Source organism: Amblyomma maculatum, chromosome 1 (genome assembly GCF_055883805.1).
Source record: "Amblyomma maculatum isolate TAMU_Amacu chromosome 1, ASM5588380v1, whole genome shotgun sequence".
Taxonomy (NCBI): Eukaryota; Metazoa; Arthropoda; class Arachnida; order Ixodida; family Ixodidae; genus Amblyomma; species Amblyomma maculatum.
This window is the reverse complement of record NC_139344.1, coordinates 104,828,820-104,846,713: the sequence shown is the minus strand read 5'-3', so window position 1 is coordinate 104,846,713 and position 17,894 is coordinate 104,828,820. Positions and strand designations below refer to the sequence as shown.

At 44.4% G+C, this 17,894-nt stretch overlaps 2 protein-coding genes across 3 annotated transcripts in view; one reads left to right on the top strand and one right to left on the bottom strand.

Annotated features, from left to right (window-relative positions):
• Nucleotides 1-311: 311 nt before the first annotated feature.
• Nucleotides 312-1,273, bottom strand: LOC146203411 (nuclear cap-binding protein subunit 2). Its single transcript, XM_084588749.1, has one exon. The coding sequence runs from the start codon at nucleotides 1,089-1,091 to the stop codon at nucleotides 633-635; it is 459 nt and encodes a 152-aa protein (XP_084444875.1). The 5' UTR covers nucleotides 1,092-1,273; the 3' UTR covers nucleotides 312-632.
• A 280-nt stretch (nucleotides 1,274-1,553) lies between these two features.
• LOC146203410 (ribosomal RNA processing protein 36 homolog) overlaps nucleotides 1,554-17,894 on the top strand; it is a 56,243-nt gene continuing 39,902 nt past the window's right edge. The window contains exons 1-5 of one of the 2 annotated variants that reach the window (XM_084588747.1): nucleotides 1,554-1,906; nucleotides 1,990-2,005; nucleotides 2,079-2,139; nucleotides 16,053-16,124; nucleotides 16,245-16,319. In XM_084588747.1, the coding sequence (XP_084444873.1) occupies nucleotides 1,823-1,906; nucleotides 1,990-2,005; nucleotides 2,079-2,139; nucleotides 16,053-16,124; nucleotides 16,245-16,319 (308 nt within the window). In that variant the 5' untranslated portion in view covers nucleotides 1,554-1,822. The remainder of the gene's footprint in view (nucleotides 1,907-1,989; nucleotides 2,006-2,078; nucleotides 2,140-16,052; nucleotides 16,125-16,244; nucleotides 16,320-17,894) is intronic. The other variant, XM_084588748.1, reaches the window with a different exon arrangement.

The window sequence follows — 17,894 nt, the reverse complement described above, 5'->3', positions numbered from 1 at the left end:
CGTGTGAAGATCCTTTGTTTTATCGAGTGAGCTAGTCTGCATGTATTGAGGCACCTATTACACCAAATGCCCATGCTTAGTTCGGCATGTTTCCCTGAAACACATCATTTTGTTGGAAGTTGTTTGGAATAACAATCACTCTGTCTGGTACGTGTTGGGACTGCTGATCATGTATATATTGTACATTAGTGCAAATGAAGCACAAGTTCTCTGCTGTGTCTGTTTCAGTTGGTCTATTCATATCAAGTCTTCGTTTGTGTGATTACATGTTGGAAAAAAAACTGCATTAAACACGAAAGCAAGCCACTGCATTTTGTTTTGAATGGTGCTTTTATTTAGTAAATGTGGTGGCAGCAGTTGGAACAAGCAGTTGATAAATTTCTTGTGTGCAGTACACAACAGTAGTTGTGTACTGCACACTACACACATGACAATGATGATGGCTCACAATGGATAATGCACAAGACACTACAGCGCTTTCAATCAGTTCAAAGTCCCGCTCAGGCACATTAGTATACGATGAAGATGTCACAGTTTTACCATCCAGTTGTGCGGATGTTATTGCACACTTCCGGAAACAGTCAGAATTTTGTCAGTTCCACGTAGTTACCACCCAGCTGAACTGTCTCGCGTTAGACGGGTGCTGCCGGTGGTACCACACGCTGGGCCATCAGCTTGCCATAGCCTCCACGGCCAATGTCGTAGTCCGTCCTGTACTCGTCACGCACTTGTCCGCCACTCTTACCACGGCCGTACTGGCGTCCTTCAATAAAGCCGGCATCCCAATCAGTGCGAATAATGCGGTCGTCCAACTTAGTACCGTTGATGTAACGCATGGCATTCTCGGCATCTGCACGCGTGTAGTACTCGACGAAGCAAAACCCACACGGAGTTTTGTGGAAACGGTCGAGGCCCATAATAACCTTCTTGACATCGCCGCACTTTGAGAAGAGTTCGTAAATCTGTTCTTCAGTTGTGTAAAAGGACATGTTACCGATATACAGAGTCGAGCTACAACGAAGCAAGCGTTCTTGCTCCGCGCGGCTTCCCTTGAAGTGCTGATCCCTGTAGGAACTCAGTTCAGCAGACATGTTGTGGCTTTAAATAGTTTGACGAAGAGCGACGTTTAGTCGAGTTCAGTAGATAACTCGCAGCGCAATGCCGCAGTAGCACGGTTGCACTCACCTGCTACAGCACGGGTGAACGTAGCAACGCAGGTGCTGAAAACCTACTGACTCGAGTGCGGCTCGGCTAGTGCCAACGCGCTTGCTCCAGTTCACTCCTTTAACCACTAGGGCCGTGACGCTACGAATAATTTGGCGCCCGTAGCGCTAGCGCTTTAGTCGCAAGTTGTTGCCAGAGCCGAGAAAAAAACTTGGCTACTGTGCAAATTTTATATCATCAAAAAGCACGGAGCGTGCTGTACGTTCAGTCGAAGCGGCCGTGCAAAAAGTGATAGCACATTAAGTGGGGGTACTTTAAGTCCATCATTTTGTTTGATTTCTTTGTCTTGTGTATTAACAGCGTTGCAGCGGGAATAGTGCATGTAAGTGATGTAAGTACATGCTATGCCTCTGACAGCTTGCGCTGCAGCCCGCAGCGCTTCAATGCCTGCAACGTCTAAAGGAAGCCTAAGCCTCCAAACTGGGCTAGTACGCTAGGCGTACTAGGCCTAGTCAGTCTTAGCGCTAGTTGCTAGTGCCGGTGGTCGCGTGTGTGGTTTTTTTCTTCCTCCATGGTCGCGTGCCCAACGTTACGGCGTGGTTGTGGTTGTAATACGCACCGTTTGGTTGGTGTGGATAGCTAAGCCGGCTAAGCTAGCATGTCTCAAAGGGAAGTCTCCCAAGATTCAAGCGATTCAAGCTCCTCGTCCGAAGACGAACATGAACGGGAAGAAAAAAACGAGGTCTGTCTTGACGGCATCTTATTTTTTTAAACGAGCGGGACATTAATGCACGCCGTTCTTTCTCCTGTATCTTGATCTTGTAGGAGGATATGAAAAGCAGTAAGTCTTGACACCTCATCGGCCAAGTAGCCAAGTCATCTTATTGAATGGAAATGACTAAACCGTTTTCCAGGCCTGCCGTATATGCCTTTTGAGGCACATCAAGCTCTCAAAGAAAAGATTGGTCTGAAAATGTACGTACCTTCATTCTGCATTGATTGAAGTCTTTACGTGTGTGTGTTCTAGCAGCTTTTTCCGCGAAGTCGTAAATCTCGATGCGCTTGACATATGCAGTTTTCATTTCAATAACTGCTGTTTTATGTGCACAAAAAAAAAAAAAAAAAGCGTCTGTAGCGCGTTATTGTCGCAAAGTTGTCAACATGCTTGGAGTGTCACCAACAAGTACTTTACCGAGCGTCATTACTAACCATTTAAGGATATTTGAGCTTATTGTACTCAATATTACCTCCTATTTCCTATTAGAAGTTATGCATGCCGAAATTAAACGTATGAGCGCTTGAACGTGTTTAACATGGTAGAAGAACAAATAGTAGCGTAACTCCCATAGAAGCCTGCGTGTCGACTCTGAGCGAGGCTTTAGTTTCCCAGCGCCCCCTGCGAACTGTGAGGCACAACAAACACGTGACGTTGCTTGTGACGTCACAGGGACGTGATTTTGGCGGGGAATTTGATCGTCTTTTTACTTGTAAACGAAAAACAAGGCCAACGACGACGGAGGCAGAACGATGCTCAGATAAGGCAGAAAAATGGACACCGTAACTGTTCAGCCAACTTGACATGGATTTCTACAGTCAAGTTTTACGTTAACTGAAATGTTACGGCATCTTTAACCACCTTATCATAGCATCGTTCTGCATCCGTCGTCGTTAGCCTAGTCTTTCGTCGCGCGTCATGTAAACGCATTCTGGGGCTTCGGCAAGCACATGGATAGAATCACATGGCTTGAGGCATTTCACTAAGGGCATAAATGAGTGAAGCTGTGCTGCATAGAAAGCCAGGCTTTATTAATTCACGATTACTTACATGGACGATTCACGACAATGAAATCTTTAAGTGTAGGAAAGCAACCACCGCTCATTCGTCACGGTCTTCATGAAATCCTCGTGATAACAAAATGACCTCAGCGTAGGTCTCCTAACGAGACGCGGTGAGATTATAAAAGGGTAAAAAATCTTGCTAACAAAGTACATATCAGTGTCAAAGAACAACAAAAACAAACGAACGGAATAACTAACGCTAGCGCTAGAACGCCAACCTGTAAGAGCTTAGGTAAGCAATTCAAATTGGGATTACTAGTATTTAGAAGTTAATGCGGCTGAGAAGTCAAAATATCTACAATATAGCTTTTCTCCAATAAATCTCGCCCTGTTCATGATTTCATTATTTTACTCGCGCTTCATTTGCCACTGAGAGGAGTCAATGTGAGGTTACAAATTTACAACTTAAGCATTTAACATGTTCATGAAAAAGATCCCATTGACAATAGGAACATCACTGTAATAACAGCTAAAGCACGTTCAGCGAACGTTGGTGCGGTAATACGACGCAGTAAGCAAAACACGCAGCAAAGGGAGCGGAACGGAAGGCTTTGAGCAATGCGACACGCATCTTGGGGGCAATAAAATCTCACCTTCACCGTTCAATTAAAACATGCAGCGATACGCCGCTCATGCAGACGTGTATCCGTAAATTAAGCCACCACTTTTGCGACATGCCTGGGAGGCCGAGCCGAACCGCCGAGCTGTGACGCAGCATTGTCCCATCGTCCGGAAATGCGCACATGCAGCGGCAATCAGTTTCTCATCGAGCACACACAGTCTTCGCCTTGCTGTAAAGCTCTACTACAACCAGCATAATAAAATACTGACTGTTTGTTACAGATAACCCACTCTGTACGCAGCGCGCAACGATGAACGTTGAACCGGGGCCGATGACGCACCCATCCTGCGGATGAAAAAAGCCGCCATGTCTGAGCTTTGGGCAACTACGCAGCGGATAATAAGTGGCCGAGAGAGGCCGTTAGAAACAAGTTAAAATATTATTAAAAATGTGACACGTTTTTTCTTACGCAAGAAACAAAAACTGCATTAATTCCTGAGTGAGAATATTATGTTTACTTTCTAGTTCTTTGGAGTTCTGGCAGATCTTATTTTCTGTGCGCTAGTAATTTGCCTCACAGTTCGCAGGAGCCCTCATCATCGAGTTGATGCCGCTGGCAGTAGGCAGCTGCACGCGTTTTCTTCCAAGTTGTGCGACCAGTTGTACATTGACCTTGTGTTTAACGCAAAGTCGAGCCCCAAGGCTCGCTTGCAGACTGCGCTCGAGTTAGGAGCCTCGAATTGGGGCCTTATGATTATAATCAATAGTTAACCGCTCGTGCTAACAAAAACAAGAGGACCTACATTTTCTGGCAGCAGTACTCGGAGACTTCTTGAAAAGTGGGAGTTTCGAAGAAAAAGAAATCAGTGCAAACTTCCAGGTGTTGCAACACTGCCGTGCCGACTTTCTTATTATGTCTGGTTTTGGCAGTATTGAATTTGTTAATGGAGTTTGTGAAGGGAACTTGGATTGGTTCATGTCCATTCATGGCTAGATTTTGATAGAGTTGAAGGCAAAATGTGCAAGTGCCAAGTAGCAGTTCTGAGAGTGCATGGTACTCTGCTGTGACTTACTTTACTGAAGGCTGCATCTGTTCAGGGGACAGATGTAAATGGTCCTCAAACCTTACTGCTATTGTGTCAATACTTGTATTTCACATAAAGGGTGTATTTGCTAGTAGACTACATTCAGTGGATGACACGTGCCAGCCTCCACAGGGGCATCTATTAAAGCAGATGTTTGCATGCAGTGTGTGGCACCACAGACCCCGAGAACCCATTGCTTAGCCACGCATAGCATCGCCATGTCTGGGGAAAAGGGGATCCTGGTGGTTGAGGTGACGCGGAGTGAGTGGACCTTTTAAGGCCCCTCGGCAGAGGCAACACACCATTTTGGCCCACTCTTCCCATAGACAGCACTTCCGGCCTGACCCGACTGGGGGAAATTGGCAGTCACCATTTCCTATCCTCTCCTCAATATCTTTCGCTCATTTCGGAGGTTGAAACGAGATTGCACCAAAGTGACTGCCCAGTTCTTTTGAACCAACAAGCTTAACTTTCTATACTACTAGTTTTTCGCAGTGAACACTAAGAAAAAACTGCCCAGATAGTGTCGCCCTTCATTATTTCTAAAGCTCTTACTGATACCATAGGACCTGACTACTAATACCTCTGTCACACGAACATTTCCGATCCTTATTTAACTCGATCAGCATTGAGGCTTTTAAGAAGGATTGACACATCCGGTACTACACGGGCGTTTTCAATGAGTATTGAGAAATTTTCGTGTGTGCTAGGTGAGTCAACAACCGCTTTCGAGTGTGCATGAAATCTCAAGAGTGATTGAGGAAGCAGCTTGAAGTCAAGTAGGCTCGAGCTCAACTGCATTTGAAAGTTGCCGTGTGTCAACCTCGATCTGCACTGAGTTGAATGCAGATGAGTTCAATGAGGATCGAAACTGTCTGTGTGACAGGGGTATAAGTAAAAAGTTGCCAAACGGTGGTCTTCTCTTGGAAATCTTGTACAAACACAAATTTGAGAAACTGCCCCGAGAAACCTCGTTCAGAGAAATTCCCATTACCATCATTCCGCACCGCTCCCTTCATACTGTTTGTACAGTGATCTCATACTGATACTGATACACATAACAGAGGGAGGACTGCCTGAAGGGTTACAAGGCCAAAATGTAACAAATGTCTACAGGATCAGAATATGACGAGACTGCAAAGAAATACCCACTAAGCATTCTGTACTGACATTTGCCTCAAACATACTTCCAGACACCATTGAAGTATGGTTCAATGTTAGACAATACGTTCCAAACCCACGTCATTGTTACAAAAGGCAAAAGTATGGCCACAGCTCTCATAGTTGCCGAGGCCGTCAAACCTGTGCAAAATGTGCTTCACACGAATATGCCACTGAGAGCTGTCAAACGGAACCACACCTGTGCTTTAACTGTGAAGGCAACCATGCAGCCTTTTCAAGATCATGTCCTGCATGGAAGAAGGAAAAGGATATTATAACACTTAAAGTAACAGCAGTGGTGGAACTGCTGCTCCAATTGCGCCAAACTGCGCCAAATCAGAAGTCCTGCTACATGCTGCTGCAAAATAGATTTTTTGCCTACTTCAGCACCATGCCTGCGGCAAAAGTTGCTGAATAACTCTGCCTACAGCGAAACCAAACTGTCGCGAAACCAAACTGTCGCGAAACCAAACTGACATCTGCTGGCAACACTGTGCAAGGCGGAAGAATATTTTTGCAGGTCCTGGGCAGACAATCACGTGACACAAAATTGACGTTTCTCTATGTCACTTCTGCGTCTCCTGCCGGTGTTTCTTTTTTTTTTTATTTTTTAGGAGGGAGTGGAAGGGGGCAGCAAGATATCTCCCAAGTCCAATACACGGAAAGGGTGAAAGGAGAGGCTGGCAGGCAGGCTGGCCGTTGAAGGTCCGAAGTACGTTCAAACGCGTGACAACTTTTAGCTGCCCTGGGCGCTCGCTTAATTTGTATGCGTGCACTCGCGCGCATGCGTGCGTGCGTGCAAAGGATTTGCGAGCAGGCTGCCCAACACAGACTGTGCAGTTTCAAAGGAGTGACGGTTTGAAACTGCCCTCAGCAAAGCAGAGCTGAAGCAGCCTGCACGCTTAATTCCTTTTTTTTTTTTTTTTTTTTTCGTACCTGTGAGGTATGGGCTGCGATGGCCTGAGTAGCAGCGGAGGGAGCGCTAAGGATTTGACTGCTTCTGTGTGCACACACTGGACTTTGTTGGCAGCTTTTGTACCTTAAGTTCAACCCCTTATGTGGAACATTTTGTATAATTTCACAGCCTAACTCATACGCAGCTACTCAATATATTTGCAGTCTCCGCATACGGTCAATAAGTACCCTTGGACGTTTTCATTACAATGAGGAAAGCATAAGCACAATCCCTGCAGTGCGCTGCGAAGAAGCAGACTTATGACGAGTCCCTCTATCGCTTTGATTAACTAGCCACCCGCCAAACGACCGGAATAAAAAGAACAAAAGCAAAGATTATGAACGCATGGAATCGGCGCTCACTCCACATCCTCGCGCATCGCGCCTTTTGACTGAGTAGCGCCAGCAGTACGCCTCTCTCGAGGGGAAAAAAAAAAAAAAAACTACACCCGGGACTTGCAAAATTATTCTTCCCTCTTTCTCTCAAATCAGCTCTGGTCTTGAAAGAAAAAGGCGCTTCAACGTTACCCGTGATGTACAGGATAAGGGCGCCCAGAAAAAGAGGTCAGAATCGGGGAAAAGGTGCAGAAAGATCAGGCTGGTCAGGAATATGAGCACCAATGCTGAGTTGCTTTTCTCAAAAGGCGTCAAGTCTAAAAAGTTTGTAGACGTTGAGTGGACAAGCCCTTCTGAAGAATGGACAGGAAAGGCTCGCAGCGGCACTGTTCAAGCTGAAGTCACCAAGGCAAGAGAAGAAATAGTGCCTTAAAGTTGCAGTTTTAAGAAGTGGCAGTTCTGAATTTCTACAGAGTTTTTATATTAAGACAGCTAGCTACCTTCTTTCCAAGGCTGCAGTGTTTATAGTGTAGTTGCATATCTCGTTATGCCTTCCTTCTGAATAAAAACAGCTTTGTTTTTAACAAAACCTTCTGTTTGCTTAATTTGGGGCTTTTTAACCCTTTCGCTGTCACGAACGTATCAGTACGTTTTCGCGCTTCGCCCCCACAGTGTCACCGACGTACCGGTACGTTCTCTATCGTGCATTCAAAACTTCGCGCCTGAGCGTGAAGCTGGCTCACTTGGACAGGCTGTGCCATCTGTCAAATCTTTCTACAAGTTCTTATTGTGTTGATACGTATATACTGAAGAGTATGGAGCGGCCGCGCCCAACCCCGCCACCTTCTTTGCGGTCGCTCCGCGCGCTACTCTATCACGCTAAGCGATCTTGCGGCGCGTGCTTGCGGTTATGGGTTCAAGGGTTCTGCCATATTCCGCAGGTTTGCAGGTTTTTATTTTTATTCTGTTAACGTGTCTGCTACGATGCCTCACGTTCAAGGGCTTGCGCCGTTGCCTTTCGACCATGACTAGATCATTGCTTTTGCTTTCTCTTGCCGCGCTCTTGCTTGCGGCTAGCAGCAGAAAAGGAGGCTGTTTTAGCCTCTGTCCATCTCTGTCTGTCATCTTGATTTCACAATGTGCCGTTTATCTTCGTTGTGCGGACTACCGAAAGTACATCCTCCGTGCGCGCGGTTACTTTCGGATAGCTGACCTTACGGGACCTTCGACTTCGGATTGGAGCAATTGCTCTTTTGATTATCAACACGAGTGTCGAGCTTGGATTCGGTCTCTAGAGAAGTAACGAGCAGTTTTTTTTCTTATATTATCCTCGTTTATTTAATTTATAATCAGGCTGATAATGATGATGATGTTAATTAACAACACCTACAGAACACTGAAATGTGCATATTCCCTTGACTATGTTATTTGTATAGCAATCATAATAAAAAATATATAGCTATGCTCGTTCCCAGATATGCTAGTTCCGTGAAACCAAGCAGACACTGGGGGTGCGTCACGGCCAGAAACACCCGACAGTGAAAGGGTTAAGGAAAGAACAGCACTTTAGACTGAATTTGAGATTGAAGCTTGTTTTTGCAAGGCTATGGTCGTTATAAACATCTGAGCAATCGTGTTCAAGGAATAAAATAAGCCTTCTTTATTTAAGCGTCTCGAGACATTTTTTTTTTCTCCTACAAAAGCTCAAATATTTGCTACAAAATGCAATTTTTTTTGCTACAAAACATGAAATTTCTGCTACAAACTGCGATTTCTTCTGCTACAAAAGCTGCTACAAGAAGCCAGTTGCACCACTGTAACAGAAAAGATAACTTACAAAGGCTTTCTTTTGTTCACAAATTCACTTACTCTGTTGTGGTGCAACAGGGTACGGCCCCACAGCAGACGTCAGCATCAGCTCAGGCCGCACACAATGAACCTGGTGCAGGGGAATCTGCGCTCCAGGTGGAAGTGGCTGGTGCTACTCCACTTTCCACTAAGCAAGCTGTGCACTCCTTCAGGTCAGCTGGCCACATGGACTCCCGTCACATGAGGAAGCCAAACTCAAATGTATCCATGCATCCTGCATGGACATCTAGTGCATCGGAAGATGTGATGGACACGACAACCCAAGATAGTCCTGAACCGTCAACATCCAAGAGACGGTGGGACTCCTCAGAAAAACCTAAAAAAAATAAGCCCTAAATCACGGGGCCAAAAGCAACCAAGCTCGTTCTTTTTACGCACATAGAATTAGGTGGCATTCATAGTAAATTGGAATTGCAGGGGACTGATAACTTACTGGATATAAAAGATATTAGCTGCACACTCACCTGTCACTTTATTCTTACAGTGGACTAACCTGGGTCCACCATCACACGAATATTTTAAAAAATTATAGTCTTCCACTGCAACACAGAGCAGGCAAATAGGCTCTCTGGTGTCGTTGCCATCATAGTTGAAAGCAGTATTACAGCACGTGAGCACAAGCTAACGACTAGGTTTGAAGCAGTGGCTGCCACACTCGTAACAATATAAAACAATTGCAATATGCAGTGATCTCCAGCCACACCCTAATATAACTCTAAATGAATTGGAAGATCTTTTAACTCACTTGCCAGGACCTTGTTTGCTGGTCGGGGATTTTAATGCCTACTCTTCATTTTGGGGGAGTGAAAAACTGGCATGAGGGGCCAGGTCATAGAGGATTTTATATCATGCAACATTTGCTAAACACCTGTAAGCCTACTTACTGTTCCCCAAGCGCAGGGAAAATGTGCTGCATAGACTTGTCTTTTAGCCCACCCGGTGTTTCTAGTGATTTTAAATGGGGCGTTTTGGACAACCCTTGTGGGAGCAACCATTCACTTACACTAATCGCTTTATCACCTGCGCCAGCTGTCGTCCCCAGAAAATCATGAGACTGGAAGCTTAATATCGCAGACTGGAATCCGTTTAGAGAAGAAGCCAATTTAGATAAATATTTTTCAGATTCCCATCGTATTGACGAACTGTTCACGATTTGTAATATTATTGCTGCATGTCTAGCCACAATCCGCAGGAAAAGTACAACAGAACCACGAGTTATAGTGGACACTTGGGTGCAAAGAAGCAAAGAAGCAGCAGAACAAAGCTTGGGGCATCTTTAGCAATACCCGCCATATTAGAACTTAAAGGAGTATAGACACGTGCATGTTCTGTTTCAGGATTGTTGCTTTAAACGATCCACCATGGTCCAAAACAGGTGCGGCAACCCAAAAAGCCCCAACATGCCTCAATTAATTAATCATCAGGGCATTTATCAGGACCAGTTTCGGTTTCGAGCTCTCTGAGCATGAGCGCGCGATGACGTCAAAGGTGCGAACGCGCGCCACACGAGCGCCTCCTGCTGGCAAGACTGGCGACACATACACACACAATCTAATGGCGCATACGGGGTAGCATTTTTTGTCGGCTTGCGGTTGCATGTGCAAGAAAATGTCGTCGTCGAGCAGTGTTTCAGAGTATTATAATTAGTTCTCCAACATTGTTTCGCCCGAAGGCGCGGATGTTATTGACACTGCCAAGCACTTTGATTTCGACCCTTTCGCCAGCGACTCAAGTGAAAAAGCAGGAACCAACAGCAGTCACGAAAGCTTGGCAGTTGGCGTGTAGGAAATATCCGCTGGTTAGACATGTTGAAGAAATGTACTGATTACTATGAAGATGCTGCTCTCTCAGCACAGTGTGCCAGCGCTGTGAGCTCCACGCTGGCATCCGAAAAAAAAAATATATATATATATATTTTTAGAAGTAAAAAAAAAGCATTGCCCGATCAGACAGGGTCGGCCACCGTGACCAGCGTGACTCCCATCCTGCACATGCTGACGCGCTGATTGGTCCCGATGCGGCAGGCCAAAGTCGCGCCGGCCAAGCATGTGGTGCCATCTAGCGCTGTCAAGCCAATCTGCGCATGCAAAGCCGTGGCCGCCGCAATTGGCTCCGATAGCCTCCGTTATTGGTAAACGCTCGCGTATCACTGTTTATTTGCGTGCATAACAACTCCGTACAAAGAACCATGAATAACAAATAAATTGGGAGGATTGTTTGACCAGTACTGAGATGCTAGTAGAATGATTGCAGCGATACAAGTGAGCTATTTTTCCACATCCACTTTGCTGCTGCTGTCCGGTGCGACTGGCCATGGTGTGTGCAGCTCCGCGGCTGAAGGCGTCTTGCGAACCAAGGATGTATCTTTTATGCGATAGGCTTCCCAGTGAAGCGGCCCCAAATGCCAACATTTATTACAGCGTTAACCCATTTCGAAGTGTCGTCCGCTGCCTCTTCGATGTGAAACCAGCTAGGCCCAGTGACGTTTGGGGCAGGCGGGGATCGGTGACACAGTTCACGTCTCCCGGAACGCCAGCGGGCTGCGCCTTTGCCGAAAGCTGTGTGCTTGTGCAGGAATGCTCTTGGGACCCGAGTACAGCAGGCAGCCTTAATGCACACCAGGTTCAAGTTGCACGAGTGCGGCGTCAATGAAACGAGTAAATAAATTGTGCTTCCCCTTTTCGGAGTCCAATCTGCGCTTGAAAAACACGCCGACCGCGAAATTGACGTCAAGTGGAGTAATTGTAGCATGCAGCAACGAAGACAGTGTGGAAAGCCATCAAATCAAGTGAGCAGAAGCGGAGAGCTTTCCCTGGGGTGCCGAGTCGATACAGGGCAGACACGGTGAGGTATCCTGTGTTGTCACTGGTCTTTGCTCTGCTGACTCCACATCACAGTTGTTTGATGACGTCATGTTGTTTACCTATGTACACATTTTCGTCACTGAGATGTCACTGTCGATGGGTTTTGAAAAATGGAGTCTTTGTCTGGCTAGTATTTAAAATCAAATTAAGATATGTTCGCGGTAAAATGAGAGGTTGGGATTACTTGGGGAGCATCTCTGTATAACCAAGAAAGCAACCGTATTCCTTCTGACGCTTCAAAAATTGGTGTCTATACTCGTTTAATAGTTTTTAAACAGTGAAGAGCCAGTGCCCGGTATATCCATTGTAATGCAGAAAAAACATCCTGGCAGAATTATGTATTAACTATAAATAGCTCTCTGACTTCCAAAAAAATGCGGGAGCAGGTAAGTAAACTAAACTGTACTTATTTTCCCTTCACAGTTCCACTTTTAACAGCCCCAGGATTATAAACAAGTATAAATGAACAGGCGGATATACTAGATGAACATTTCTCCAAAATTTCCAGTTCTTCAAACTTCTTAAAGTACAAAAGCACAGCTGAGAAACAAAGACTTCCAACAGACAGTGGTAGAAACGAATCATGCAATAGTTTAATTGCACTTGAAGAACTAAAGAAAGTCGTAGCTGCTCATAAACAGACTGCACGCAGCAAAGATGAAATGGTCGCACATCATCTGAACCCTCGGTACAAGCACTTTTAAAATTTTCAATAACATATGGGTATTTGGAAAAATTCCGGAAGCCTGGAAAAAGGCTCTAATTGTACCTTTCCTGAAACCCGGAAAACCACCAACCTCCCACAATAGTTACCGACCCATAGCTCTCACTAGCTGTCTGGCAAAATCTATTGAATGTTTTAAACATCAGACTAGCCTTCATTTTAGAACCTCGCCAATTTCGCGGTATCGTCAATGCGATTTTAAAAGAACATGTTCAACTACAGATTACTTAATTCGACTTGAAAATACAATCACAGATGCATTCATACACAAACAGCACTGCCAAACTTTTTATTATAAAAATTTAGTCGTGGTTGAACTCTGGTTAACCCTAGTTTAGTTGTGATAGCAACAGAGGAATCTTCTTTTGCCTGCTTCATTATTCTCTTATCACGCGCTGTCAGTGTAAGGTGCTACATTATTGGGGACACTTATGGCGAATTAAAGTGGGAGAGCAGGGGCACTCGAGAGCACTTCGAAAGTGCTGTCAGACAAGTGGGCGCACTCCGGTGGGAGAGCAGGAGTAGAATCACTGGCTTCCAATGGTAGAAGAGGAGGGCTTTTCCTCCGCTGAGAGCACATGAGTGCACTCCCGGCTACTCTCATCTATAGCGAGAGTAGAGGAAGTCACACGGCATAAAGCGTCATATCCGTGCCATCTCTTTTTTTTCTTCTCTGGAGTCGGCGACGCTCAAAATGGCAGCTGCAAAGCACCAGCGCTCGGAGAGCTCTTCGGAATCAAGCGAATTTTTATCAGGAGCAGAAAGCATTGCTCAGGTGCAGCATCCATGTTTGAGAGTCTCTGCTGGCATTGAAAGGGCCAGAGGAGGCAGATCTCTGCGCTGTGAGAACAAAGCATACAAAACAAGCGGTTCTTCACAGAGCCCTGGCCTCTCCTTGGGTTGCAACTGCCACCACTTCTGGCAGGCAGAGAATTCTGGGGAGAGAAGTGCGGTCACGTGTTCGTGGCACGGTGCTCTCGGCATGCAGAGAGTGTTCTCGTGGGAGGACAGTTACACCCTCGCTCGGCATGCTCCTGTACTGCTGTGCAATGCTCAGCGCCTCTGTTCTCGTCCCCCCAACCAAATGCACTATTAAGCTCACCCTTTAAGGGTATGATACGAGAGCGTAAGCTACCAGCCCATATTATAAATGAGAAGGGTTCAATGCTGCTAAACCGAATGTGGAGCATTAGCTGCCGGCGACCAAGCGTTCTTCTGCTTCTCCTCCTCTGCCTTCCTCTCCTCCTTCTTTTTCTTCTTTGCGGCTGTTAAAAGTCAAACGTGGCCCTTCACGGGACGACACGATGGGCCGAAACCTGGCGCAGTATTGCTATCGCAATAAAAATGAATTCCATTCACAGAGTAATACCTAAATCTATTATGTATTCTATGTCGCTGATGTCCAGATAACCAGCACCTCCTCAGATGTATCAACTTGTGAAAGACAAGTACAATTAAGAATAAATAAATATGTGACATGGGCAAATAAAAACTGGTTTCAGTTTTCTCCGCAGAAAACAGTGGCAGTTATGTTTTCGCTCAAACGAGGCATACAAGCCAGTCCAACTCTGTACTTAAACGAGACTGAACTACCAGTCAAAAATGAACACAAGTTTCCAAGGATAACTTTTGGCAGAAAACTCTCATACCTACCTCATATCAGCAGCCTTAAAAAGAAAGCTTCAAAATCCCGGATCATAGTCGAAGTGCTTTCACAAAAATGCTGGGGGTCTGCCTGTTATACATTTACCACTTTGTAGTGCAGTCTTGTTTAGAATATGGTTCTATAATGTATGGTCGGAAAGACCATCCTATTTGAAACGATCAGATCCAGTGCATAACCTAGGCTCACGTCTCAACTGATGCTTACCGAACTTCTTCCATAAACAGCCACTACGTTGATACAAATGAACCTGCTCTCAAATGCAGAAGATCCATGCTTACATGCTCGTATATCTTGAAAATACGGTCCCTGCCAAAACATATATGCTATCCCATAGTTACAAAGTGCAGCTCCAGAGTACTGTTCTATAATAAGCCAGTCAATCAGACCTTTATCGTTTTGAGGAAAAATGCTTAGAGCTAGGAATACTAGACAGCCTTGCAAACATTGCCCCGAGGCAAGCTCTATTACCCACTGGTACAATCTCCCTTCTGTATGAGACTTCACACTTAATGCACTTTCACAAAACGCTATCTCCACGTGAACACATACTACAAGAGTTCTTGACTTCGGAGGAAAAATATAAAAATTAGAGCTTTTTATACCGATGGTTTTAGGACTGCACATCATGTGGGAAGCGCTGTAGCGAGAGACAAATGGGAAAAAAAGAACAGTAAGACTGCCTAAATGTGCATCTTGTTTTCACTGCTGAATGTTATGCCATTTTTCTTGCAGTGAAAAATGTAATCAAGAAGAACATAGAAAATAGCATGATCTTTCCTCGGTCAATCACAGCTCTACATTCCAGAAATGCAGTAGAGCCTTCAGTAGGAGACATAATACATACCATAATAGCAGCCAGAACATGAGGACAGGAAATAAAGTTTTGCTGGATAGCAAGCCATATAGGGATCAGCAGTAGTGAGAGAGCCAATGCAGTGCTGCAGCTGCCTGCAATGCAGAAGTTCAGAAAGTAAATATACCACATCAGGATGGACATACAATTTGTTCAAACAGAGCTAAGAAGAAAATGGCAAGCTTCATGGGATTATGAAGCAAACAACAAACTGCACACCGTAAAACCAAAAATAGAGGAATGAAAATTATGCAACCATCAGAAACGCTTATTTGAAGTAATTTTTGTCTGCTCCTTATCAGACATACCCATCTGACACACAAACTCATCCTTAGGAAAAAAGATAAGCCGATATGTGAACGGTGTGGGGATGAGATCGCATATTGTTCTCCTGTATGAAATTTGAGAAATGAAAAAAAAAAAAAACTTTACACACTTCTACAACAAGCAAATCCGATTCCATCCCACCTTTCCTCGGAGAGGGTACACTTGTCGATACTTCCTATGTTTTTGACTTCTCAGGGTATGCAGTGCTCCTAAACAATTTGTAATGTCTCTGATGTTTGTAGCTTGCATTCATAACATAAACATAATACACCTCGTGTTCAGTGCATCATAGCCTTAGTTGCTTATGCGGCATAAAATCCAACACAACATGACCCACACCAGCATCATGGGCATATTGTTTGTGATCCAGCAATGCAGTTGTCAAATCTTGTTGCCACATGCACCGTGGAAGCTTAGGGAAGCTGTGTGAAAGTGCCTGTCATGGTACTCGTGACATTGTATGCAAACAGTTTGTATGCTATTATTTTGGCTTCTCTAAAGTCATTGTAAATATGTGAACTGATGGGGAAATGTAAGAAAAACAAAGAAAATATGTTTGCCTGATGACTTGCTTGTGTCTATGTAATATGCATACATAAGCATACTGTAAGTAAAATTGTCACATGTCCTTTCCATGTGTATTTGCAGGTATGAAGAGGCTGTCTTTGGCTCGGACCGCAGAAAATCAAAACAGCATTTCACTCGAGAAAACAAAAACCGGTAATAACATCAATAGCTCTACGGCCGTGTCAAAGGTTATATTCACTTATGTGAAAAGTATGTAGCATCACAGGACATATTGTTCTCATTTTGAAAATGTGTACTTGTATGCTTTAACAGATGCACCATAATAGCTATTCACTGGCTTGTGTTACACATCAGCAACAATTTCAGCGTTGAGGATGGCGGAAAATGGTAAATAATACTTTTCACTTAATGGGCTGAGTTATCTGTGGCAATGTTGACCTGTTAAGTGCTGATGGGCAGAGATGTGAATGTTCACTCTGGGCTCAGTTCCCTTTAAGTTATCATGCCATTACTACAGTGCCTAGAATTTACTAGATTGTGCCTACCGAGAGGGCCTAGGTGACACCAAGAGCAGTGACCGCCAGCGGCTGCCACATAGGGGCACTGCTGACTGGGAGTGTACTAAAGATTTTTACAGTGGCTTTAGGAATGTGCATTTCTACCAGGCAGTCGGCTGATGCCCTTTCAATCGAATTGCAATACCCTCTTTTGGCAAATGTGCATCTTCTATCTGCCCGCTTGATGCCTTTTCCTGCTGTGCAAATTATGTTGGGTCAACCGGGGCAGTGAAAAAACACATGCTTTTGCTACTACAACTATATTCATTCTGGTACATTGATACAAATCATGCCGTTCTTTGCAAGGCCGCTTTACCTGGACATTCTTGCGAGGTGGCTTTTGGATGAGTAATCACTATCACAATATGAACGCACCAAGCATATGACATGCACCAGTGAAATTAATGATTGCACTACCATCTGGCAACAAAATCAGTTGAAAAGATGCAGTAGCAAAAAGTTTTCAAACATAACAGTCGTATTGATAATTAAGGGATAAAAGAAAAAAGAAAAATATTTTTCGAAGGTAATATTGACAGTGGCGGATAGCTTTTACTGGCCGCTTCCAGATGGCAATACAATCCATAAGCACCAAAAAAGTGCTTACGAAAAACTAGTTCCTTTTAGAAGCAGAGTTTTCCAGCTGGTAGAATTGGAGAGGTTCGATCTGCTCTCTATGCACATGCCACCTTGTGACAAAGATTGAACTAAAATCTTGTGACAACTATTGCACTGTTGCTTTTTTGAAAATGGAAAATAATGCGGGCTAAAAATGCATTTTCAATAGTTCACACATTTCTTGCAGAAATATATTAGTATGCGTGTCATCAAGACAGTGCTGAAACCACCTGTCAGTTAGTCAATTTGTTGCAGACTGTGCTGGTAGCATGCAGTGAGCCTGCTCATAGAAGGCCATGCTACTGGCGCTGTTAATATTTTATTACTGATGCTAAGGTGTAAATGTATATGGATGTGCTCATCCAGCTAGTCCTAGTCCTGTAAGCATAAAAATGCAAAAGACTGCCAATATAAAAAGAATATGAACTAAATGTGGTATGGCTACTACAGCAAAAGAAAAACAGATGCATGTCATTTGCAGTTGTATGGCAAACAAACAAAAGACAGCAGGAAGAAAAGGCAAAAAGCAGTGTGCAGTAAGGCAGCAGTATTAGGTGTGTTCGTTTTTCTGAGACTGTAAAGATGAACAGAATATGCATGAAAGAGTTGATACAACCACTGCAGCAAGAGAAACGCATCTACGGGCTGTACGCCAGCCATCCTGACACTCTGTAAGGAGCCAAAAAGCAACAATTTTGTCTTTGAAATAAAGGCTCAAACAGCCTTTATTGTCGGGTGTAAACTGATCATATAGAAAGACAGTGTCCATCTATTTAACGGAACTTAT

Excerpts from the sequence above, each read along its gene's own strand:
- LOC146203411 (XM_084588749.1), bottom strand. The coding sequence starts at position 1,091 with ATGTCTGCTGAACTGAGTTCCTACAGGGATCAGCACTTCAAGGGAAGC.